Source organism: Cnephaeus nilssonii (genome assembly GCF_951640355.1).
Source record: "Cnephaeus nilssonii genome assembly, chromosome: 4".
NCBI classification, from domain to species: Eukaryota; Metazoa; Chordata; class Mammalia; order Chiroptera; family Vespertilionidae; genus Cnephaeus; species Cnephaeus nilssonii.
Genome location: NC_137075.1, coordinates 77,009,560 through 77,036,317, shown reverse-complemented (window position 1 = coordinate 77,036,317; position 26,758 = coordinate 77,009,560). Strand labels below are relative to the sequence as shown.

Genomic DNA, 26,758 nt, shown 5'->3' with positions numbered 1-26,758 from the left:
TCCGTGAGAGCATCTTGCAGGGCTGAATGAGATTCATCATGACCCTGAAGCAATCCATATCCTTTTTATGGTGCCCAGACCAAGGCTTGACAAAAGAAAAATAAAAAGTCTCTCAGCTTTATTGAGAAATGGTATGTTAGTGACATCCATCAGGTCATGTAAATGTTGAACACTATTTTATAAACTATACAGGAAAAAAAACTTTTAATCCTCACCCGAGGATATATTTTCCATTGATTTCTAAAGAGAGTAGAAGGGAAGTAGGAGGGGGAAAGAGAGTGAGAGAAACATCAATGTGAGACAGATCAACTCGTTGCCTTCTGCACCAGCTCTTACTGGGGCTGTGGAACCTGCAACCAAGGTACATGCCCTTGACCAGGAATCGAACTTGAGACCCTTTGGTCCTCAGGCCAAAGCTCTAACCACTGAGCAACCAGCCAGGGCCTATATAAGAAATTTTCAAAGGTAATTTTGACTATACACAATTTTTGCCTTGCGTGTTGATTTTGGAACTTTTATTTATTTATTTTGGAACTTTTAAAACAGAATCTCTCTGTAGCTCTAATACATCCATCCATTCATAGCCCATGCATCCAGCTTTTATTAAATACCCTCTGTGTGTCAAGCACGGTTTGGTAGATGCTAAGAAAACAATGGTTGTTTAAATATACACTAAATTTTCAAGGAATGTAACTACCATGTAAATGTATATTTTGTTTTGTTTGGAACTTTGTCAAAAATTGTTCACCATTTAGGAAAATCATATAACCAACAGCATTTACTTTGGTTTTGGGTCTCCTTTATTCTACTGTAAAATATCATTTATGTATAAGTAGTATTTAGTTTCCCAGGACTGCTGGAACATATTGTCACAAACTTGGTGGCCTAAAACAAGAGAAATTAATTAACAGTTCTGTAGGCCCAGTTTCAGTGGGTCAAAATCAAGGTGTCAACAGGGTGACGGTCCCTCAGAGGCTCCAGGGAGAACCCATTCCTTGCCTTTTCCAGGTTCCGGTGACTGCCAGCCTGCCTTGATTTATGGCCATATCTCTGCCTCTGTGGTCACAATGCCTTCTTCTCTTCTGCCTGCGGTCTCCCTCCATGACACATTTAGAGTCCACCATCTCAATATTCTTACTTAATCACACCTGCAAAGTCCTTTTTGGCCATTTAAATTAACATTCACAGGTTCCAAGGATTAGGATATGGATATATTTGGGGCGAGGGGAGGGGGGGAACCATTATGCAGCCCATCACAGGTAGATCATAGTACCTCTAGGAATTTCATTTCAGATAGTAAAGGGAGCATCTAGAATTTTTTTATATATAAAAGGGAGGGTGAGTGTAATGGATGGTATTGAGAATTACTGTTACTAGAGGGGGTAAGTAAAAAAACCATATCCAGAGCATAAGGGATCATTTTATTCTTTGACTCTTTTTTAAATTTATATATTTTTATTGATTTCAGAGAGGAAGGGAGAGGGAGAAATAGAAATATCAATGATGAGAGAGAATCATTGATTGGCTGCCTCCTACATGCCCCACACTGGGGATCAAGCCCACAACCCGGGCATGTGTCCCGACCAGGAATCAAACCATGACTTCTTGGTTCATAGGTCAACACTCAACCACTGAGCCACACCGGCAGGGCTACCTTGACCCTTTTCAAACACCTCAGTGCCTTCTCACTGCCTCAACAACAACTCCAAATTCTTTAGGATCTGACACTTGCCTGTCTCTTCAGTTTCATTTTCTTCTATGTACTTTATGTATGAATAATAAGCTATTTTTTGTACCTTAAGTAAAATATGCAGTATATGCCTTTGTACCTTTGTATTCTCTCTTGCCTTGTCTGCTAGTCAAATTCCTTTTTAGCTCAGTCCTCCAGTAATATATACTGACCCTCACTCCCCACCTCAGACAAGGCAGATCACTCCCTCCTCTGAGTTATCACTGCACCTTGCACATATTTGAATTGTTACATTTATCATACTACATTATAAATTATTTGTTCCCCTATTATTAGACAATAAGCATTTGTCTTCCCTATTATTAGACTACTAGAGGCCCGATGCACGAAATTTGTGCAAGGGGCTCGGCCCTCGCAGCCCTGGCTTTGTCTGGAAGGATGTCCGGTCTAATTAGCATATTACACTTTTATTATTATAGAGTAGGGGCCCAGTGCACGAATTCGTGCACCTTGAAAGGAACTGTGGGCTGCGAGGCTGCGGTAGGCACAGGGCGGGTCTCGACCCATCCTCCATGCCCTAGCAGATGCGAGCGATGGCTGCTGCCCCAATCGCCCCTCAGGAGCAGGGGGAGGTGGAGAAGCCCTCAGGGGCGATCAGGGCCGGCAGCCATCGCTCGCATCTGCTAATGGCATCGAATGATAGGGACTGGCATCGGGCACTGGCAGCAAGTGGCACAAGCTGCAGGTGAGAGCAGGGCTGTCACTGGCAATGGATGCGAGCGGTGAGCAGGACCACGGCACACAAGAGCAAAGAATTTTCTGTAACCACCAGAGGCTCGCCCTGATGACAGCGACTGGTGCCCTGCCTTGGTCTGGCACCCTCGCTCACCTGCTCCACCATCCCGCCACAGCCAACGCCCGCCATGTTCCACACACGGCCCCTGGTGGTCAGCGCATGTCATAGCAACCGATTGTTCGGTTGTTCCAGTTGTTCCGCCGTTCAGTCTACTTGCATATTAGCCTTTTGTTATATAAGATAAGCTTTTACAGGGAAGTGAGTCTTATTTATCTCTGTAGATAAGAGTATTGAATGAATAAATTAACCTCTATTCTGGGCTTATGTTCTAGGACCTGTCCATCTAGATATACTTCAAAGTCCACATATCCAAAATGGAATTCATTTTTATTTTGAACCAACACCTCCTGCTGAGTTCTTATCTTCATTAATGATACTATAAATGACCCAGTGGCCCATGCCAGAAATCTGAGAGATATCCTTAGCCATCTCTTTCTCCATTACTTTCCACATTCAGTCAAACTTCAGCTCCTCTCAATTCTAACTCGCACATTGCTTAGCCTGCTTCTTTCTTTTATTCCCCTTGATACCTTGTATCTATCTCCCACTATTTGATTCTTACTCCTTTGAAATAGTCAGGCCTGAAGATAACTTACTCAGGTACTGTTAGCGCAAATTGGAGCTAGAAAGATAAATGAGAAAGGCATTCCCTTCAGGAAGAAGAAAAAGAAAAGGGTTTCTATCCTGAACCCATCCTGAGGGCAAGCCTGGAAGGCTGACTATGCCTATGTAAAAAGGACTACGCCCCTCTGGAGGTGGCTCTTAGATGTGCTGTTCAATTATTGTCCTGGAAATTACCTTTACTTCTCTCCTGTGCTATATTCCTTGTTCCCTAACTTTGGTAAATGGCATCTTTCATTTCTCACCAAGTAAGGATGTGTGGTAATGTTTTAGTCCTTGCATGTACAAAAAAATGTCATTATTCTATCATCACATTTAAATGATAATTTGGCTGGGTACAGAATTCTATAATGAAATCGTTTTCCCCAAGATTTTTGAAGGTCATCTCCAGACTAGTTTGAGAGACATGGGAGAGAAAAGAGAAGCTACCTGAGAGCACTACAGTGTCCTCAGAAAAGACTAAGGTCCTCTCAGAGTAAGAAAGTGAAGGAAATGTTTAGAGAAAAACTGAGGACACAGTTTTGCTGCTGACTGACCATGAATTCCAGAGAGCAAAGTGGAAGGGTTTCAGGAGTTTGGGAGGAGTGGGAGATGAGGTTAGAATATGGTTAACAGAGCCATATGGGATGAGTCTGGGAAATGAAGGATAAACTAGGATTCTTTTTTTAAAAAATGTGTTTTTATTGATTCAGAGAGAGGAAGGGAGAGGAAGAGAGAATTATCAATCAGCTGCCTTCTGCACGTCCCCTACTGGGCATAGAGCAGCAAACCGGGCATGTGCCCTGACCAGGAATCAAACCCTGACCGGGAATCGAACCGTGACCTCCTGGTTCATGGGTTGATGCTCAACCACTGAGCCACATCGGCCAGGCTAACCTAGGATTCTTGTAGTGACTAATTATAAATTGAGATAAATGGTATAATGTAATTAATCCAAATTATGTCAAGGCAAATAATGGTAACAATTAAGTGAGTAGTGGGGATTGAGGACTAGGGAGTAGGGATTTGACATGCAGAGTTCTAAAATTCTCATTCCCTCCTGGTGATAAGGATATGGAAGCCCCCAGAAGAGGGGGGACTATGAGTTTATTCCGAGCATAGAAATTTTCCAAAGAATCGCAATAAGCCAACTATTTCTCAAACAGCCCAGTTAAAAATCCTTAAGGGTTCTGCTCCAATAAGAACTCATAATAATAAAAGTCAGTATTTACCAAGGACCTGGCATTTTATATACATCATTTTATTTCATTCTCACAACAATCCCAAGAGGAAAGTTTTATCATTACCATTTTATAGATGACAAACTAATGCTAAAGAGATTAAAGTGCTTTATATGCTGCTACCTTAGCTCCCAAGAAAAGTCTTGATGGAACCCAAACCTTATATAAAACCTAAAATAGCAGAATTTCATATGAAGGAGGCCTTTACTTTTGTAAAGATAAAATTTCTCTTCACCTTTTACCTCCATGCAAATAAATAAAGAAGTTATTTTGTAAAGACTTATCATAATGCTTTCTCTGACCAATGAGTTCTATCTAAGCACAATACTCCTTTATAGTAGTTCAGTAAACTGAGGAGAAAATTTAGCTACATGTTATTCTCTAGTATATATGTATATATTTTTAAAGCCTACCTCCACAGAGAATTTTACAATGACTGAAGGAATTCAATCAACAGAAGACAGGTGCAAGGTGCATCAGTGTATATGAAGAACCAGGAAGTTAGTTCACAGACCAAGAAAGCTACAAAAAAAATCAAAGAAAAAGAAAAAAAAACAGAGGTTTTCACTTTATATGCCCCAAAGTTACAGAAAAGAACAGTATTGAAATTTTAAAGTTAAACATAGATGAACTGAAGGAGAACAGCATATTTAGCCTTACTTGGAAATCTTCATAAACTGAATATTACTCCCAAGTAAGTGAGATTAATAAAACAAAAAAATTTTAGTTAGTGAAAACGTAATTGTCACATAGTTGATTAAGATATTCATCTTTGCCCAGCTGGTGTGGCTCAGTAGTTGAGCGTCAACCTATGAACCAGGAGGTCTCGGTTCGATTCCCAGTCAGGGCACATGCCTGGGTTGCAGGCTCGATCCCCAGTAGGGGGTGGACAGGAGGCAGCCAATCAATGATTCTCTTTCATCATTGATGTTTCTATCTCTCTCCCTCTCCCTTCCTCTCTGAAATCAATAAAAATATATTTTTAAAGGTATTCATCTTTTAGTAGAATCCATAATAAAATATGAAGGTATTAGGTAACTAACACAATTAAGTAAAAACAAGTTTTTCAGAAAAAGAATAACAATTTCAAAATACATCATAAAAATTCTAGTCAGGAGGATTTACAAATATACTTCTTTTAATGCTATTATTCCTGAATTTGAGATGCTGTTAAGAACAACTTGTTACTATGAGATTAACCTTTCATGGTTTCCTAGCCTTTTTATCTGTCTGTACTTTTGCCCAACCCCTTTGCCAGCAGGGGCGTACACTGTAGCTTGTATGGCCAAAGGCATTGGCACAGTTACTGCTATGAACTCTGGATCCTAAATCAGTTTTCCACTTGAATTACTTAGAGAACTTCTTAAAAATGTATTTCTGAATCCCACCTCAGATTCTTAGAAATGTCTGTTATACAAAGATCTTCAGGTGTGTCTGAGGCATAGACAGATTTTAGGAAAATCGACTAGAGCTATGGATTTAGAACTGTGTTCTAAAGAGTCTTAAACTTCTCACGAAATACCTTTGAGTAGTTCTCACATATTAAAGCCAGAATAATTTCATTTTTATTTATTTTATGTATCTCTTATGCTTCTTAAAATCTGAAAACTGTAAGACCAGCTAGAACAAAATAAACTCACCCACATAGATATTAAACTCATGATTTTGGCATCATAATCGACGTAATCCAAAGACAAAGAGACTAGACAGATAAAAAGACCAGGGTTGATGAACATAGAATATCTGTTGATGCCAAAAGGAAAACCTTATAAAAGCAGTTCTGTAATTCATTTACTGTATTTTTATTACAATTTAAAAGAACTTATTCAATACACGACTGAATTGCATGATAAAGTTCTCAAAATGGAAAAAAACACACATAAACTTATTGTATTAATTGCATATGCAACTGTCACTTATAAAAACTACCTTATTCTAGACTGTAAGTAAAAATACAAACCATTTAAATAAATCCAAAGCTTAGTGACCTTTTCTCCTACAATCTTAATTCTGGCAGACAGAGAGGAGGCAGGGAAGGCAGTAGTAGATCTGAAAGGTGTGGGAGGTGTGCTCCTTGAGGAAATGGTCACCCAGGAAATGTGATCAGAATGAAGCCCTGTCTATTGCTTCCCCATTAGCATGAGGTGTAGATCCTTTGAACTCATTTGTGGTCCTTCCCCCAATGTACTCTAACCCAGAAAACTATGTTGTGTTGTGGAGAAAGGCAGGTAAGAATGCTAGTTTCCTCCTCCCATCCTGTCCTTAGATATTGCCCAACAGAATTGCCTCTATATATCCTGGCCTTTTGAAATTCTCCATTTCAACCACACTACCTGGTAATAATGTATGCCCAGTGGAAATTAGATGTGAAATATCCAATCTTATATGTGAATACAATCTATAGGGACTGCTTCATCAAATGAATCAGCATAATGTTTTTACTCACCTGTCTGAATACACATACTAAGCAGGAGATGAACTGAGAAAGAAGCCAGAAGAGCAACTATCAGCAGCAAAAAACTAAAATACAAAAGGGTACAAAAAAAGGTTTTTTACCATATCTCTTACAAAAATAATTTTTTTTAAAGTCTCATAGAGACTATCTTTGAGTAGTTGGATTATGGTCACTAAAGAAAGTAAAAAGATACTTTTCTGTATTTACCAGATTTTATTTAAGTGAAAATATACTGCTTTTAAACTAAAAAAAAAAATCAGAAAGAAACAAGCTTTATTTAAAGTAAAAACTAATTTCCTATTTTAGCACTCTTGTCTACTGACTGATGGTTCAGCCACTCAATAATCTTGTAATATTCCCTTTTATGACTATTTTTCCTATTTTAAGTTGAAACAAAAGTTTTAGTTGTGAAATCTCATTGTCCTCTCCTTTCTATTTCCCTCCATCCCTCCCCTCTGAATGATGTGTACCACCCTATCATATCTTCATTATGTTGAATTAAGACTGAAATTCCTACCATCTATTACACACACACACACACACACACACACACACACACACTCAGCAAACCAACCTTCCCACCCCGCAAAATGCAATTAACACACTTCTAATAACACAATTTGAAAAATGTACAAACAATATAGCAATTGGGGTCCTGTCACAAACAATGTGAAAAACAACAACATGTATACACCCCTACTTATTCTCAGGATGATACTGACAGGATACATAAGCTTCTACAGAGCTGTCTCCAGTGGAGTGCCCCAGAGTTAAAGACATTCTGTCTTTGTGATCCACTGAACACTTGTTAATAAGTAGCAAAACTGAGAGGTTAAAGTACACTTGTCAGTAATTTAACATCAGAGAACTCAAAAAATAACAGTTTGTTGTCATCAAATGGGAAATGTGATGTATGATATAATTCAGTGAGCGCACATTCAGTGGTATATGTCTGCATGTATAAGACATGAATTATAAAACATGAATTTTCAAAGGGAACCAAAAATAAAACCTGCCCTGGACAGCGTACCCAGTGGTTAAAATATTGGCACACACATCGAAGGGTTGCAAGTTTGATCCCTGGCCCTGGTCAGGGCACATGCGGAAGGCAAACAGTTGATGTGTCTTTCTCACATCGATGTTTCTCTCTTTCTCTCTCTCTCTCTCTCTCTCTCTCTCTCTCTCTCTCTCTCCTCTCTTTCTCTCTTTCTCTCTTCTCTCTCCCTCCCTCCCTCCCTCCCTCCCTCTCTTTCTAAAAACAAAACAAAACAAAACAAAAAAACAATGAAAAAAAATATCATTGGATGAGGATTAACAACAACAAAAATTAATTTCTATGATTATGTCTTGCCTAAGGTGTCACATATACAGGGTGTCCCCCCAAAAATGTATACACACTTTGAATAATTAATGCCAATGGGTTAAGTCTGACAAGAAAGAAACATCAATTGAGCTATCAAGAAATATATGTATATATATATTTTTGGGATACCCTATAATTTTGAAGTTTTAAAGTTATGAAGTTTGCGATGAACACGTCCCATAATAAAAACAAGTTGAGTTACTTAAAAGTTAGTTTGCTTATCAAGAAATTCAAAATAAAAATAACCTAGGGAACATTCGGGGGAGGAGGGGTTTTCTTCCCCTCTTCTTTTCCCAGGTGCATTACCTTTGCCTTTCTCTCTCCTAAGCTACAAGGGGCCATCTTTTGTCTCTGTAACTTGTTTCCTGAGCCTACACAGCCCAGCTGGCTCACTGCTTCTTCCTCTGTAACTTTCTTTTTTTTAAACAAAAAATATATTTTTTTTTATTGATTTCAGAGAGGAAGGGAGAGGGAGAGAGGGATAGAAACATCAATGATGAGAGAGAATCATTGATCAGCCACCTCCTGCACGCCTACACTGGGCACGTGCCCCAACCAGGAATCGAACCATGACCTCCTGGTTCATAGGTCAACGCTCAAACACTGAGCTACACTGGCTGGGCTAAATAAACTTTCTCTTATTATTTGAAAAATAAAAAATGAAATAAAAAATAATTTAAAACACCTAAATGACACTCTGTATATTTTAAATTTACTAGTAAAATAGATCTTTTTCTACTGACAAAACAAGTATGTTCATTCTACTAACCATGGTGCTAGATGCTAAAGATAAGGTTCAGTTCTAAAGGATTTCAGAGTTTAGTGGGGAAACTAATTTGTAAAGAAATCATTATATTAAATGATAATAACAAAATGAATATACAAAGTACTATGGGAGCACAGAAAAGCTAGGAATGTCTTTTATTTTGGGCAAACTGGTGTATGAGCAGAGTCTTGAGAGATGAAAAGAAATAGGCACAGACCACATCGGGCCTTGGAAAGGAAAAAGACTACTTAACAGTGGGAGGACAGCAATGAAAAGATTATGTGCTTTACTTACACTCACAAAATTGCTATTTATAAGTAATCTGCATGGCTGATAAATTTTGATTCACTTTGGCCAACTTGACACAACAAATAAGTCACTTCTTAAGGTCATAAACTAGTGTAGATCAAGTCTCCCATTTTTTAAAATTAGCCACACTTTTGGATTTAAAAAATGCAAATTATATAGCATTCCTCCAAGCTACAGACTAGCAACAATAAAAAAAATGCTAAAATCCCAGAAATAACTTAATTAGAAATTGGATAACACCAGCTTCTGGAGTCTCATTTGTCTTACTGTACTATCAAAAATGGAGAAGGGGGGGGGGGGGAGTAATGGTAAAATAAAAAAAAACTCACCTAAATCCAAGGATACCAGTATGAGCCATAACATAAGCTAAGCCAAGGATGCCACTTCCCATGATGGCATTCATCAAATTAAACACTGAGAAACCATATGAAACCCCTGGGGATCCTTGTCTGTGAAGTTCCTGGAAGCACACAAATTTAATAGTGTTAAATGTTTGCATGGTGAATTCAAGTTTCATCAAGAAATGATTGACACGTTATTTGCAGGACCACAAGCATTGTGTGACACACTAGCTGCTCAGTCAGGACTAGCTGCTTTCCTTTCCTTCCCTTCTCACCTCCCACTAGCAGCTCCACGAATCTAGTTTCCTAGGAAAATCAACTCCACCATTACAGAAGCCAGGTAGGCTTCAGGAAGAGCCATGATTAATCTGTGATTGCAAAAGATTAAGATACGATTGGAATGGAGTGGGGAGGGAGAGCAGGCTGATGGCCTCAGCTCCTGATTACTGAAGAATTCCTGAGTCATCTTGAGGCTGCTGTACACAACTGTTGCTCCCCAATTGCTAGTAGGGCAACACTAAGTTTTTGTTTTTTTTGGTGTGTTATTTTTGTTGTTGTTATTAATCCTCACACGAGGATATTTTCCATTGATTTTTTTTTTTTTTTTTTTTTTTTTTTTTTTTTTTTTTTTTTTTTTTTTTTTAGAGAGAGTGGAAGAGAGAAGAAACATCAGAGACACATCGATTGGTTGCCTCCCGCATGCACCCTGAACAGGGTTGGGGATTGAGCCTCCAACCAAGATACCATCCCTTGACCCTAAACCTGCGACACTTCCTTCAGTCCGCAGGCTGACCTTCTATCCAGTGAGCCAAACCAGCTAGGTTAATTTTTATATTACTTAATGAATTAAGTCCACCCAACTGGACCTTGCAATGACGGTAGAATCAGCAGTTCATTTTGCTCTTGAGGATATTTCTGAAAATACCCTCCCCCAAAATAGCATTTGGGAACAAGGTCCTAGAATCTGTTAATCCAGGGACTGGAGTTAAAAAGCCGAGTACCCACTGCACAGGTCTCAGGGTCAGGGAAGTGTTCTGTACTTACTACCGGACCACCTCCACTACTTTACAGTCAAGGATCTCTGTATTAAGATGTTTACAGGCCACCAATGACTCAGTCAAGAAAAGAAAAATCTTGTGACTCTTGCAAAAGTCTCACAAGACTGGTGGAGGAAACGGGAAGCTGACAGCGAGATCTCAGAACAGCAGTGAGCCACCTAGCCCCAGGGCCGCTCCTCCGCTCGTGTATTCCGCTGGAGCCGTTCCACCTGCGCCTGCCTGCGCCAGAAGTCAGCTTTTCTTCCTAGGGCACCTTAGGGTGCTCTCACATTCGTGCACACCGCCGAATCTGAACCTCTGCTTTGGGCCCCACGGCCCACGCCCCTCTCCCCGTGCCATCCCCCTTCTCTTCCCGGTCTTTGGCAGGCACTTCAGGGGAGCCGGGTGGCAGTCAGCGCCGAGAGGGTAGCGGAGCCAACTTACGTTGCTTAGCAACGGGCTCAACTCTTCCGCCTGCGCCTCCGCCTCCTCGGGCTGCTGGGAAGAGACGTACCAGCCCGGCTGGACGTTGATGACTCCCCAGGGCGCCTCCATGATGCTCGCTGGCCAACGACCAGGTCCATCTGCGAGCTACTACCCCAGTCCTCCCGTCGTCAGTCGCGCCAGAGGCGGAGCTTGAGGCCCGGCGCTTCCGGGTTTCCGTACCCTCCACAAGGCCCGGGAGAAAGGAGGGAATTGACGCGATATGATGACGTTTCGCCCAGGCGGCGAGCAGTGATGATGTCATCCAGAGCCAACCCATCCACCAGCGACCCATTCCCGAGCTGCACCAGAGCATGAGGTGAGGGATCTGAGTCGCGGAGCCAGGTGCGGAGCGACACCACGAATTAGGTGGTGACCTTGGGGAGGTGGCCGCCGTGGGGCCTTTTTTAGTTCGTAGGGGCCGAGGCTCCGCCTGCGGTGCCTGCCTGCCCGGGGCTGCTGTCCTCCGCGCTGCCCAGGCGCCTAAACGTCGCGAGGTCACCCATTATCAGCCCTGGTGCTGAGCCCAGGTTCGAGTGCTGGGTAGTGAGGAACGGTTTATTCTTTTCAAAAGCTTTCTGGTAGACCCTGTAGCCACATTTTATATAGGGGAAGCCAGTCTTATTAAGTAATTGACCCAGGCCCACACAGCTGGTTAACGAATGGACCCAATTTGAACCCTGGCTGTGAAGTCTGACATTTGCTTTACAGGGTTGGTTGGGGCAGGACCCGTTCCTCTTAAAATTACTTCTTTAGTATTCAAGAAGGCAAATATAGATATGATTTTAGAGAGAGGAAGGGAGAGGGAGAAAGAGATAGAAACATCAATGATGAGAGAATCATTGATCAGTTACCTCAGGCATGCCCTGCACTGGGGATAGAGCCCGCATGTGCCCTGACCGGGAATCAGCTGTGTGACCTCCTGATTCATTGGTCAGCACTCAACCACTGAGCCACTCGGCGCAGGACAGTAACCGATACTCTTAATGGCATGTGTATATAACACTCAGTAAAGAACCCTGTCCTCCAAATACCGAAACCTCGCTATAGGCAGGACTTGGGGCAATAAAGCATCAAAGGTAACATTGCAGTATATTAATAACACAGGCACTGAAATCAGACCTGGGTTTTAATCCTTGCTCATTCATTTACAAACAAGGAAACTGGGTGAGTTAACCTATGTCTGAGCTTTAGTTTACTCATAAGATGAAAATGTGAGCCCTGACCGGTTTGGCTCGGTGGATAGAGCGTTGGCCTGCGGACTGACGGGTCCCAGGTTCGATTCCAGTCAAGGGCATGTACCTTGGTTGCGGGCACATCCCCAGTAGGAGGTGTGCAGGAGGCAGCTGCTCGATGTTTCTCTCTCATCTATGTTTCTAACTCTCTATCCCTCTCCCTTCCTCTCTGTAAAAAATCAATAAAATTGAAAAGGAAAAAAAAAGTCATTCTGCCCTGGAAAAGACGGTAGGTATACTCACACACCACTAAAAGTTTTAATTAATAGCATTTAGCAGGTTATGTAAAACAGAATTTAGATTTTCATTCTCAAAACCTATTGTGAACATGTAAGTTGGTTTGTAGCTTTATGGTTTTTAAATGAATACTTTTTTAGGATCTTCTGGAGGCCATTTGGATTCCTAAGACTTCTGAAAGTGGAAAGCTGTAGAATAACTAAATCAGAATTATTGATCCCATTAGCTTGGACATCACTGATACAGAAACTTAGCAAAGCACCTGGTATTTTCTTGCTGGATCAAAGAAAAAGATTCTCAACCATGCCTGAAATAGAAACAGGTCAAAGAGACTCAGAATTGTTTTCACCACCCTCTGATGTTCGAGGAATGACAACACTTGATAGAACAGCTTTTAACAAGACAGTCACCATCCCGGTGCTTAAAGTGAGGAAAGAAATTGTCAATAAATTGATGCGATCCCTTAAAAGGGCAGCACTGCAGCGACCGGGCATAAAACGTGTGATTGAAGATCCAGAAGATGAAGAAAGTAGACTAATTATGTTGGATCCCTATAAAATATTTACTAATAATTCCTTTGAGGAAGCAGAACTCAGTATTTTAAAGCAGCTTAATGTCAGTCCACAGATATCTAAATATAATTTGGAACTAACTTATGAAAACTTTAAGTCAGAAGAAATCCTGAGAGCTGTGCTTCCTGAAGGTCAAGATGTGACTTCAGGGTTTAGCAGAGTTGGACATATTGCACACCTGAACCTTCGAGATCATCAACTACCTTTCAAGCATTTAATTGGTAGGTATGTCTTAGTAATATTCCTGTGCTAGAAATCAATTACAAAGTTCTAATTTATAAATTATTTTTTAAATGCCAAATTGCAGAAGCAAGCCATTTTATCTTCTTAATTTTCAGCTGGATCTTAAGCTACATTCTCTTTTGAGGGCCATTTTGGAATACCCATTCCAGAGTCATAGCAAGCTTTAAATATCAGTTCAAGCTTTTGTGTACACAGTACATAACCTTAGATAACACTTAAATCACTGGCTTTGGCAGAATTCTTTGGCAACACGTCACTTTGGTACCCAGGCTTTAGTAGGCCTCAGGACTATGTTGTATGCTAGGTTTCATAAAATTGAGTTTTTTTATAGTCACAATTGCAAAACACTACTTACTCATACTTGCATGGATTCAACTGAGCCTCTTCTGTATGTCAGCACCATACTTTGGTTTTTAGTGCTCCTAGTCTTTTAGAAATGATGCTTGTGGGGCGGGAAGCTGGAGACAGGGGCCAGGACTGGGGCGGGAACTGGGAGTGGGGGGCTGGCCAGCGGTGCATGTTCAGTTCAGACCACTCGTGCTCCCACGCCCGCTGGCTTCACGTGAAGCGCTGGCCCTTTGCCTCCTCCCTCCCCTTCCTTTCCTCCTTCCCATCCCTTCCTCCTCTCCCTCCTCCTTCTCAAAAAATAAAAATGATGCTTGTGTATGTTGTACCTCTGTAGCCCCAAATTTGAACCTGGATCCTTTATTCTTTGGCATAAAAGAGGAGTAAAAAACTAATCAAAATTGCACTTGTCGTTTTTATGAGTATTTGATGCCCATGCATTCTCCAGATTATTTTAATGTAGAATAATAGTCAGAACTTCTGGGAATTATTTTCATCTTTAAAATATAGTGCTTGGTATTTTGCATGGGTAGGATTTCAGAAATATGCTACCTTTGTTTTACTGATGCACTTCCTTTGTTTTACTGATGAAAAGGACTGATAATGCATAATAACAGCATAATAAATTCTTAAGCAGACCCTTATAATTATGACTGGGTGCAAATGTCAAATCTAGGCTTTCCTATGATTGAGTTCTGATACCTGAAGCAGAACAGGATAAGAACAATGATAGACTAGAGTTTATTGATATGATCATATTTAAAATCAGGTATCTAGTTATCAGAGAGAAACTGGACAAATTCTGGTTATATTTCAGCATATTTGTATTACTGAGTACTTTTTACTAAAAAATCAAATTATTTTTCCTTATGCAATGAGATAGAATGCAGATTCTTATAAATTTCTTAACTCCTGACCAAAAAAAGTAGGCTTTGATTAAAGGGTATCAATATACCATTTCTGGTGAATTTTATGTATTATTTTTGTAGCTTTTTCTGCTGTAGCAAATATTTGACAAAAAGAACAATTTAAATGAAAATTTTATTTAGCTAAAACTGAAGAATCTGTTTTCTTTATTTTAAAACATTATTTTACTGGTATATATTTCCAAAGTGGAGGCATGTATTTCAAATATACAGTAAAACAAACATTTGATTTGAGGCCAATGGCTACAGGGCTGGTGTTTTCTGAGATGTTGCCTCGGGCCTTACATTTCTTTTTTCTATTCTTTACAAATTCCCTATGATCTACCTTTTTAGTTATTGTAGTATTGGTATATTTGAGATTTAGCAAAAAGCATAGAAAAATAGTAGGTAGACTCAAACTCCTCAAAACTGTTCCCTTAAAAATGTTCCCATAAATTTATTGTGTGTTTATATTGGAGGCTGCTAGGTGTTAATTTTTAGTAATCTGTTGAATTTTTAGAATTGCATGTCACTTTACACACATTAGATGCAGTTTTTATCTATAAAACAAAAGAAAATACATTTCATTTCCATTTCATGCAGTTTTAGTTTTGTTTTTTAATTCAATAGGCAACATTTGTTATGAATTTTAATCTTTTCTTTTAGGCCAAGTTATGATTGACAAAAATCCAGGAATCACCTTAGCAGTAAATAAAATCAACAATATAGATAACACTTACCGAAATTTCCAAATGGAAGTGCTATATGGAGAGGAGAACATGATGACCAAGGTATAGAGTATTTTTGTCTCTTAGTATGGTGTTATATAAAATTTAATGTTTAGAATGAGAGGAGATGACAAAGATTAAAATATTTTTAATACCCAGTATGAGTATGTGAGAATGTGAGCATTTACATATACTATTGATGGGAGTCCAAATTTGATACATTCAGGACAAGTGTGTGACAATACACAGGGTGGGGCAAAAGTAGGATTATAGTTGTTTATATGGGAAATAATACAGTAATTAATAAAAATACAAGAATAAACTGTGCTTCACATACTCACAATTGTAAACCTACTTTTGCCTCACCCTGTATAGCAATTTTGAATAGGTATGTCTTTTGACCTAGCATTCCATTTATAGGAAGTTATCCCAAGGGTATTTAATAAACAAAATTATAATGATGTATGCACTAGGTTCTTCATTGTTATTTTTATAGTAACAAAATAAGTAAACGAATGGAAACAACCTGAATGTTCATCAGTAGAGTACTCATTAAATTCTGGTATAACAATACAATGGAATATTCCATCATTAAAGGTTATTTAGCTCCATACTTATTAAAATAAATTGCCCACTGACAGGTGAAGCAAGTATATAACATAGTTCAATTTTAACTAAATATCTATGTAAATATGCACATATATCAGAATGTTTAATAGTGGGCATATTTTTTATGTGTTATTGGTAACCTTTGTTATCATCTTTATACTTTTCTACTGACCAAATATTTTTATAAGAAAAATCTATTTCAAAGAAAAACATAATTTAAAATATGTAGGAACAGATTCCTGATATAAAACAATTTATAATTCTCCACCCCCAAAATCCTCAGGAGTGCCGGATAGAATAAACTATTTTTTGGCCAAAAGTCTTAGAGTATGATATGTTAATGTGAAATTTTGTACCCAAGCTAGAAAATAGGCTAAACTCTCTAAGTTGACAAAAATTTTAATAATAAAGGCCACTCTTAAAATGTTAAACATATCTTTCAAACAGGACTTTATAAAACTCAGGACAGAATTTATGCAAAATAATTATTTTTTAAGATTCTAGGACACATAACCTTAGGTGAATATTATTTTAAGTATATTATTTCTCCATAATTTAATATCAGAATATTAAAATACCATTTACTACACAGTTACTGTTGGGCCCTGAGCTAAAAATGCTTGAAATGTAGCAAATCCTAAGAAGCCTACAAGATAATGATGGTTGTTATTAACATGCTCCTTATGCAGGTAAAGTAACAAGGAATGACTGAGCAGGGTGTTTGGAGCCAGGCTTCTGACTCCAGAGTCCATGCATGGTCTTTCCCTGTACAGCAAACCTCCACTGCCTACTACCTCTGTATAATGTATGAGGTCTGTTATGGCAAGTAAAATTTGAATGTGAATCCTTTGATAATAACAGTGTTTATTTCAGTCGACATTAAGGCATACATTTTAGTCATATACTGATTGAACATTGTGCATGTTCTTCACTTGGTACTGACTCTTAGGGTAACAGATAACATCATCATCCTTCTCAAGAGATCTAAATGTTCTAAGAAACTTCTGTAATTTAATAAATGCTTTGTAATTGATTTCCTAATCCATGAAGTTTGTTCTTAGGACATATTTTATACATAATACTTTTGCCATAAAATATATGTTAAAAGTCAGTATAATTTCTGTGCTCCAAAGAGTCACATTTAAAATAAACTTTAGGAGCTCATACAACATTTAAGTACTATGTGTGTATATTTTAAGTAAAAAGATTCCTGAGAGTGAATTTGGCTGAAATTAATGCTGACTAAGGGAATGAGGTATCAAAGGCAGCATGAATAAAACCAGAGGGATATTTAGAATCTAATTTTTAAACTAGATCTGTGCCTCACATTAAGGAACTGAAAGGGGGGAGTTAGAAAGGAGATTTCAGGAAAAGTAGTCACAAGACATATTTAAAGCTTCCAGGTTGTACACCCAGAAAGACTTTTAATTGGCAGAATCATGAAGAAACATTTCCAATTCTGGAACCTTACTAATATAGCCACAGCATTTGATGTGGTTGAGAGGGGGAAAAATATGTACAAATTTGGAAGCAAAGCCCATGAAAGCAGAATATAAAAGATATATCTCTATCAGATTTATAGAACTTTCTGGCCTTTGATTCTTTATGAATTCAAATTGGGAAAGAAGAAAATAGGAGAATGATTTGTTCTATACACTGGTTCTAATTTATAAATATGAAACTTGCAAAGTCCAAGTAACTATCTACAAACATAGCAAAATACTTGAAAATTGAATGACATATGACTTATCTATCATGCCTTCCTCCTACAAACTGAAAACTAAGTAAGGAGGGAAGTGCTATGTGGAAGTGCTGTTTGCAACTTAGCTACTCACCATGAAGATACAGGTAGTGTGTTGTTTCAAAATATATATATTTTTCCCTCCATCAGATCGCCCAGTCAATTGGTCTATCTGAAAAATTCCTCATGTGGTTTGGGAACCATTTTATGGCCCTTTATGATGGATGAGATAGGGAGCCATTTGACTTCAAAGAGATGACTTCTCATGAAAAAGACTAAAGCAGGATTTTAACTGGTCTCACGTATTCATGAACACCAGAATTCTAATCAGAATGCCTTTAAATGCACTGTTATTTGCTCCTAGTAGTAGTATACTGAAATATGTATATGTGCATGGGTGCATCTATCCATATCAATGGCTGAAATTGAAGACTAAGCAAATTAACCAAAAACTTAATACCTTTTTCAGGTTCGGGAAAACAACTATACCTATGAATTTGATTTTTCAAAAGTCTATTGGAATCCCCGTCTCTCTACAGAACACAGCCGTATCACAGAACTTCTCAAACCTGGAGATGTTCTATTTGATGTTTTTGCTGGGGTTGGGCCCTTTGCCATTCCAGCAGCAAAGAAAAACTGCACTGTATTTGCCAATGATCTCAATCCTGAATCCTATAAATGGCTATTGCACAACTGTAAATTAAATAAAGTGGACAATAAAGTAAAAGTCTTTAACTTGGATGGGAAAGACTTCCTCCAAGGACCAGTCAGAGAAGAGTTAATGCAGCAGCTGGGACCACTGTCAAAAGAAAGAAAACATTCTATGCACATTGTCATGAACTTACCAGCAAAGGCAATTGAATTTCTCAGTGCTTTCAAATCTCTTTTGGATGGGCAGCCATGTGGCAGTGAGCTCCTTCCCATAGTACACTGTTACAGCTTTTCCAAAGATGCTAATCCTGCTAAGGATGTTCAGCAACAAGCTGAAGCTGTGTTAGGCATTTCCTTGGATCCATGCAGTTCAGTTCACCTAGTAAGAAATGTGGCCCCTAACAAGGAAATGTTATGCATCACCTTTCGGATTCCTGCTGCTATACTCTACAAGAACCAGACCCTAGATCTAGGTGAGCAATTTCTGGGAAATTAAATGTAAGCTATAATACATTTCATGTAGTTTTCTTAGACTATATATTTCATATTATTTATTAAATTTGGAGTGGGTTAACCTAATTCTAGTTAGATATTTCAGTTTAAGACCTCTTGTCATTTGTGATTGGTTTCTCCCAATTTAACAAATTTTTAGTAAGTTAACTGTTCAATCTAGTAGAAGGCTATTTCATTAAATAATAACTCCACAGGAATTCATATAAGTTGAACAGATTAAAAACCTTTAAAATGCCTATATTATTTGCCTTTTAAACATATTTTCAAATGTTAAGTATCTTATCTAAGTTTTCTGGATCTGTTACAGAGAATCATGAAGATCCTCCACCTTTTAAACGCCAGAGGACTGATAAAGCCTTTTCAGAAGAAAAAACAGCAATTGCTTAAATGACTTAATTGGAACTATTTTCTCCATTTCCCTACTAGATTGTTACATAGTGAAATAAAATTTGTATGATTTCATAAAATTTTGGCATTTAGTTACTTTAATATTGAACTGTTAAATTTTGCCCCTGCTGTCTTGTAAATTGAGGAGTATCAAAAAGTTTAAATGAAATGTTTATTAAACATTTTATTACCTAAATTATACTATATAAGTTTATTAGCTAAACTAGAGACCCAGTGCATGAAATTCATGCACAGGGAGGGGGGGGGCCCCCTCAGCCTGGCCTGCACCCTCTCCAATCTGGGACCTCTCAGGGAATGTCCGACTGCCCTCTCACAAGCCAGGACCACTGGCTCCTAACCACTCACCTGCCTGCCTAATGCCCCCAACTGCCCTCCCCTGCCAGCCTGATCCCACCCCCAACTGCCCTCCCCTGCCGGCCTGGTCGCCCTCAACTGCCCTCCCCTGCCGGCCTGATCGCCCCTAACTGCCTCTGCCTCAGCCCCCACCACCATGGCTTTGTCCAGAAGGAAGTCGGATGTCCAGAAGATGGCCAGTTGACCCGGTCTAATTAGCATATTACCCTTTTATTAGTATAGGTTATTTAAATACATTTAAATATGTCTATCTCTTGTATACTAACTAGGAAAGCACTACTATCACCCTGAGCCAAAGACTGTTGCTATTTTTATATAGTACTCTTATACTACCACTATAAAAGTAATAAAAATGAGATTTAGATCAGGAATATGCAAACCATGTCTGGCAGCCAAATCTGGTCTGCCACCTGTTTTTGTATGGCAAGTAGTTTGAGAATGGTTCTTACATTTTAAGATGGTTAATAATCAAAATAAGATTTGGGGGGACACAGATGCAGAGTGGAGGGACACATATAAGAATCAACCAATGAATGCATACATAAGTAGAACAACAAATTGATATTTCTCCCTTCCTCTCTCTAAAAAAAAAGAATCTATACTAATAAAAGCCTAGGTGGTCCTCACGCCCTCGCGCGAGGCGCCCTCAAGTCATCACAAGATGGCCGCCCTCGTGTCATCACAAGATGGCTGGCAGGGGAGGGCAGTTGGGGGCAATGGGGCCGGCAGGGGGAGGGCAGTTGGGTGCGAACAAGCCAGCAGGGGAGGGCAGTTGGGGGTGATGGGGCTGGCAGGGGAGGGCAGTTGGGGGCAATCAGGCTGGCAGGGGAGGGCAGTTGGGGCAATCAGGCTGGCAGGGGAGTGGTTAGGCGTCAATCAGGCCAGCAGGGGAGCGGTTAGTGGGCAATCAGGCTGGAAGGCAGGCAAGCGGTTAGGAACCAGCAGTCCCGGATTGTGAAAGAGATGTTCCAACTGGGATCGGGCCTAAACCGGCAGTCGGACATCCCCTGAGGGGTCCCAGATTGGAGAGGGTACAGGCCAGGCTGAGGGACAGCCCCCCCCTGCACAAATTTCATGCACCAGGCCTCTAGTTCAATAATATAAGAAAACATGTATTAAAATTAAAACAAGAAGATTCCCTTCTCACACAAATTAGCAGTAGATATACTTTCAGAGTTCAGCATTTTTCGGTCCTTGGTGCAAATGCAAGGGAAATTTCTGTCTTTCAAAATCCACTTAACTACAATTGAGCTTCCACCTAATCTTCAATTGAAAGTGAATAATGTGCTGTGTAATGACATACTAAAAGGCAGATATCAAGGGAAGAATCTAATAGAGTCTTACAAATGCCTTCCAAGTGATGAATATGCTCATAATCATATGCTTCTGGATTGATATCTGTATTAGGCAGCGTCTATCTGTATGAAAATGTTACCGAAGAGATGAGGAGACCTCAGCTCTTATCTTCTTGAGGGAAAGATTTCAATCAAGAGACAAAGTATAGAAAAGCAAGCAAGAATTTATTGACTGCAGCAAAAACATACTTAGGGCAGTGAAACAAGGAAGGGCTTAGAAGAAGCAAGAGCCTAGGCTGGGCTGCTTTGGCTCACTCAGAAGTCAGAGAAAAGGGGACCTTGGAGACAGAGTCAAAGGGTTATCCTGGGATGAGCTGAAACTGCCCATTGCTCCCCAAGTTGGAAGGCTCAAGGGATCTCTTAGAGGTTAGGGGATACATGCATGTGGGAGAAGGGAATGGCACAGGCATACTCCCTGGAGAGAGAGTGCACTGGGACCTTCATTATTAAGGGTTTTTAAAGGCTGGGCATTTAGGGGAGGAGGTCTTAGGAGCAGATCAATAGAATATTCATCAGCTTTATGCTGATGTACAAAAATGAGATTTATTCTCTTACTGTCTGTCCTTGGTTGTGATTGGCAAATGGCACTTAATTAGATTTCTGTTATCTGTCTCCCTGAGTAGGGTGATTTAAGCTATTAACCCTCTGGTTGGAGAGAAGTGCAAATCACTTATTCTTAGTAGCTTTAGTTTGGGGAAGATAGGACTTACTAGGTGGCTGCAAACTGCTGTTTTAACTATCTCTTTTAGTTTCCTTATTCCGTTTGTCCTGGAGTTTTCCTAGCTTTTTACTATTCTATAACAAAAAGACTTTTTTTTTTAAAGGTGAAATGTGTAAAATCTCATTACAGATAACCATTAACAGGTGACCATTTACAATTAATTTTAATGATAGGAAAAACTTAGGAATCCCAATTAAAGGAAATGTTATTCCTTCCAAAAAAAGGAATTACAAAAAACACTCAATTATATCTGGAATTTTGCTAATTAAAAAATTGTGCCAATTTATCTATTGTTATATAACTACCTACTTTAATGTCCTCAATTTTGCTTAGTCCACATAGCCTAATATATTTACAATCTAGCCATACAGAAAAAGTTTTGAGGACCCCGATCCAAGTCATTAATTACAAATTCAAATGCCTTCAGAAGCCAGACAGGTAATATAAGTAGACTAGAGGCCCAGTGCACGAAATTCGTGAACGGGGGGGTAGGGGGTGTCCCTCAGCCCAGCCTGCACCCTCTCCAATCTGGGACCCCTTGAGGGTGGTCAGACATCCCTCTCATAATCCAGGACTGCTGGCTCCCAACTGCCCTCCCCTGCAGGCCTGGTCCCCCCCCGAACTGCCCTCCACTGCAGGCCTGGTCCCCCCGCCCCCAACTGCCCTCTACTGCAGGCCTGGTCCCCCCCAACTGTCCTCCCCTGCAGGCCGGGTCCCCCCCAACTGCTCTCCCCTGCAGTCCTGGTCCCCTCCAACTACCCTCCCCTGCTAACCTGGTCTCCCCCAACTGCCCTCCTCTGCTGGCCCGGTCACCCCTAACAGCCCTCCCTGCTGGCCTGATTGCCCACAACTGCCCTCCCCTGCAGGCCTGGTCCCCCCCAACTGCCCTACCCTGCAGGCTTGTCTCCCCCAACTGCCCTCCCCTGCAGGCCTGGGTCCCCCCCAACTGTCCTCCACTGCAGGCCTGGTCCCCTCCCAACTGCCCTCCACTGCAGGCCTGGTCCCCCCCAGCTGCCCTCCCCTGCTAACCTGGTCTCCCCCAACTGCCCCCCTCTGCCAGCCTGGTCACCCCTAACTGCCCTCCCTGCTTGCCTGATTGCCCACAACTGCCCTCCCCTGCAGGCCTGGTCATCCCCAACTGCCCTCCTCTGCTGGTCTGGTCACCCCTAACTTCCCACAAGTGCCCTCCCTGCAGGCCATCTTATGGCAACCATCTTGTGTCCACATGGGGGCAGCCATCTTTGACCACATGGGGGTGGCCATCTTGTGTCTTGGTGTGATGGTCAATTTTCATATTACTCTTTTATTAGATAGGATGAAGACAATCAATGATAAGAAATGTAGTAAAGTAATGAATTGGAACCTTTATTCCTTATCTAACGGCACTTAAAAAAATCGTTTTGAAACTCAACCCAACCTCAAGCAAGAACTTGAGGGCTAATTCAGCCAGGGATTACTAGTTTGGGACTTCTAATTTTATTACCCTCCCTTTCCTCCCAGGGAGAAGTATGTAGGTCAGGGGTCAGCAAACTTTCTATAATGGGCCAGATAGTATTTTAGGCTTCATAAGCCATAATAAGGTCTGTAGCTTCTCAACTCTGCCATAGTAGCCCAAAAGTAGCCATAGACAATACATAAACACTGTGTTCCCAAAAAACTCTGTTTATGGACACTGGAATTTGACTTTCATATGGTTTTCATGTATTAAAAAGAATATTAATCATTAGGCATTTTTCAAACTTGAAAAGAATGTAGACACCAATCTTAGCTTACAGAGCATACAAAAGCAGGCAGTAGTTGGATTTGGCCAGGGGTCAATAGTTCGCCTCCTCTTGATCTAGGTGAAGAAAATTAATTGCAAGTAGGAATAAAATTTTCTAGTACTGTATGTGCTAGGTTATGAATATTAAGTGTGGGTAAAAATGAAGTTATTTGTACATGTAAAGTGGTAAGATTCCTGCCTCCATTTAGTCATGCCTTAATTAGACAAAATATGCAGTATGTAGTTGTAAAGAAAACATAATCCTTAAATGCTTCTATTAACATTTTAACACCCCTCCCCGCGTTTCCCTCAGCATGGATAAATGAGCATGTGATTATTCCATTATTTAAATCTAGGCCCTCCCTAAACTTTCTGATGGTGATCGCTGATAACTAAACTCTTGATGAATCCACTAGAAACTGACAGCTCATTAGATACAATTTTTAATTTTGTAATTTTTGACAAGTTTTGTGCCACCTTAAATTGAAATGATTATCTCATCACCTGTTGACAGCCTAAAGTTAACTTCTAAAAGAAGCAGAGATCAAATATTTATTGAATGAAATTAAGGAATACTAAATAATGCACCCAAACTATGATATAAATATATTCAATACCACTAATATCTGCTTAAGAGGAGAGTAGTTAATGGTCAATCATGTTCTACATCATGAATTTCTTAACTTCTCTCAGGATATCAAGAAGGTTATTTAGATTATGTCATTTATACCTCATAAAACACTAGGTACCTAATATATAAAATTTCTTTGAAATTTTAAGACGATTTCTACTCAGATGATTTTACACAGCTGTTGTTTGTAAGTTTGAGCCTAACATCTCAAGAGCATGGACTCTGGAGTTAGACCACTTGGATTCAAATCCAAACTCTGCTACTTTTAGATTGTGTTGACCTTTGTCAAGTTATTTTCCTTTTCTAAATAACTTGCCTCAGCTTCTCCATCTGTTAAAGTGGGGAAAATAGTACTAGCACTGTTGTAAGGATTAGAAAATGCACAAAGCAGGAAGCATCATGCTTGGCACATGCTCAGTAGTTGTTAGCTACTCCTTCTGTGCTAGTAAAATGTTAAAAGTAGTAATTCATGCCAGTGGTTGAGCATCCACCCATGAACAAAGAGGTCACTGGTTTGATTCCAGTCAGGGCACATGCCCAGGTTGCTGGCTTGATGCCCAGTAGGGGGTGTGCAGAAGGCAGCAGATGGATGATGTTTCTCTCTCATCAATGTTTCTATCTCTATTTCTCTCCCTCTCTCTTAAAAATAAATAAAAACATTAAAAAAAAAAAGAAGTAATTCATGTAGGTAAAAGGCTTGTACAACCTTTTGTCTCAGAGAGAAAATCACTGGAAGGATAAGGAATAACCTCATCAATTTAGAATATTTCTGTTATTTAGTGAATTATTGTCATTAGGTTAACTTTCACCATTCCCTTTGATCTAATAGGATTATTTAACAACTCCTAAATTCTGCCTATTGAACAAAACATGGCAATAGTAAGGGTAAAATATTTAGAAAGACAGAAGTTTTGGAATTTATTTGCCAAATCAAGTGCAGGCAATTCCCACAATAATAAGGTAGGCTCAAAAGAGTTTCAAAAGTTTTTGAAATGTTCTATTAATTAGTAAATTCATTTAAATACATGATGCAAGGTACTGAGAACTAGTAATAGTGTTTCTTTTTTAAAGACGATACCTAGCTTTGTCAGCAGAGTAGACAGAGCAAAGCCTTAACTATAGGTCCAAAGTTCTCACTGTTCTTTGAACAGATTTATAGATTTTATTGAAAATGCTAATTCTCAGTTGGGGAATACTAATAGATATGAGAAACAGGATGCAGCCTCATAGAGTATAGGTAAAACTAGACTTCAAAACAAAAAACCTGTTTTCTAATTCTGGCTTTTTACTAACTTGTGTATATGATCTTGCCCTACTCAATTATCTGATGCCTTGGTGTTCTCAAGTATCAAAGATGGTTAGAAGTACTGTAAAGATGAAGATGTACTCCTGAAATTAATACCTGCTTAGTCAAATAAGATGGAGTTGTTACATAAGGATATTTCACACAACTTTCCACTCATAAAATTAACATCTGCTATAATGGGGATTTGATAGGAAATCCCTTAATTTGCTTGAGAAACTATGTCCCATACCCAGTGGTCTATATAATAATCATAAATGGTTGAGATCCAACAAATATCCATCCTATCCACACCCAAACTCTTTAAGCAAAATCCTGGGTATACTAAAAATCTTTGAAGTGTCAACAGAAACTACATCAGAGTCTCATAAGGAAATTTCATTTAAAATGTATCCATTCCAGTCAGTCTCCAAAGTTTCATCATAAAATGAGTTCACTTTGGAGGTGAAAGGTGCCATTTAAGTAGTAAGTTTTATTAACTTACTTCTTTGAATTTGTCATTAAAGCAGGTTAATACTCTCCTCTAGTTTATCCTAAGCATGGCTCACAGCTGGGAACTGTAACACCTTGATCAAGGTTTGTCTCACTTTCCACTGCTCAAAACAGGCACTGAGTCCTTAATATTAAAACAGTGACTTTATCACAGGTCAGATTTTACTTGCCATAACTTTCTGGTAGAAGGAAATATATACACTTGTCTGGACTAGTATTAAGAAGACATTGGGAAAATAAGGAACATTTTATGAGAAGAAATAATAGACTTGGATATTAACACTAAATGTTGTATTCAAATGGCATTTTATAATGTGTTCAAGTAAAACACTGTAATAAGAGAAAAACCACAAAACTTAGCATAAAGTCTAGCTTTATTTTCAAAAAGATTTTACAAGTCTGTCAATTTCAAATATACATAGGTAAATTATTCATATCTTTCATCAGATGAGGCTTCAATCCCTCTCAAAAAATACAAGTAAAAAATTTTTTCCCACAAATATGTATGCACTATATTGCTCAGCTTAGTTCTGAAATGTTCTCTTTATAAATACTTTAGCACAGCTGCTATGCTAGTACTGTTGTTGTGCAACTGCATATGGCTACAATTTTACAAGTCTGCTTTACTTTAGTCAGCTCCCTAGCTCTGCTCCCAGGTCCAGATCTTATAAAGGAGGAATAAAGGTTAACTGGCCTGCCAGAAAAGCCCACTGAATGCATCCTGTAGTGCTCTGTGACAAGCAAGAGAAGAAGTATAGCCTCCAGCAAGGTCCTGTGGAGAGGCAGCTCTGACGTGGTTTAAATACCTAAAA

At 39.4% G+C, this 26,758-nt stretch overlaps 3 protein-coding genes across 5 annotated transcripts in view; 1 reads left to right on the top strand and 2 right to left on the bottom strand.

Annotated features, from left to right (window-relative positions):
• Nucleotides 1-11,476, bottom strand: part of SLC38A6 (solute carrier family 38 member 6) — a 66,589-nt gene extending 55,113 nt beyond the window's left edge. The window contains exons 1-3 of one of the 2 annotated variants that reach the window (XM_079767834.1): nt 11,173-11,476; nt 9,610-9,740; nt 6,834-6,907 (exon numbers count right to left, since the gene is read on the bottom strand). In XM_079767834.1, the coding sequence (XP_079623960.1) occupies nt 6,834-6,907; nt 9,610-9,740; nt 11,173-11,457 (490 nt within the window). In that variant the 5' untranslated portion in view covers nt 11,458-11,476. Of the gene's footprint in view, nt 1-6,833; nt 6,908-9,609; nt 9,741-11,102 lie in introns of both variants that reach the window. The other variant, XM_079767835.1, reaches the window with a different exon arrangement.
• TRMT5 (tRNA methyltransferase 5) lies at nt 11,390-19,403 on the top strand. Of its 2 annotated transcripts, none has more exons than XM_079767836.1 (5): nt 11,390-11,460; nt 12,754-13,406; nt 15,345-15,469; nt 18,226-18,880; nt 19,228-19,403. In XM_079767836.1, exons 1-5 carry the CDS (start codon nt 11,456-11,458, stop codon nt 19,305-19,307), a joined length of 1,518 nt encoding a protein of 505 aa, XP_079623962.1. In that variant the 5' UTR covers nt 11,390-11,455; the 3' UTR covers nt 19,308-19,403. The 2 variants fall into 2 exon arrangements, with proteins under 2 accessions (XP_079623962.1, XP_079623963.1); XM_079767837.1 differs by having other exon boundaries at nt 11,441-11,486.
• Nucleotides 19,404-22,953: 3,550 nt separating this feature from the next.
• Nucleotides 22,954-26,758, bottom strand: part of MNAT1 (MNAT1 component of CDK activating kinase) — a 200,233-nt gene continuing 196,428 nt past the window's right edge. The window contains exon 8 of the mRNA XM_079768395.1: nt 22,954-26,752. Coding sequence (XP_079624521.1) covers nt 26,632-26,752 — 121 coding nt within the window. The 3' untranslated portion in view covers nt 22,954-26,631. The remainder of the gene's footprint in view (nt 26,753-26,758) is intronic.

What these genes read in the sequence shown, in the direction of transcription:
- TRMT5 (XM_079767836.1), top strand. An exon ending in AGGAGAACATGATGACCAAG is followed by an intron (nt 15,470 to 18,225) that starts GTATAGAGTATT and finishes TACCTTTTTCAG; the next exon opens with GTTCGGGAAAACAACTATAC. An exon ending in GAACCAGACCCTAGATCTAG is followed by an intron (nt 18,881 to 19,227) that starts GTGAGCAATTTC and finishes GATCTGTTACAG; the next exon opens with AGAATCATGAAGATCCTCCA.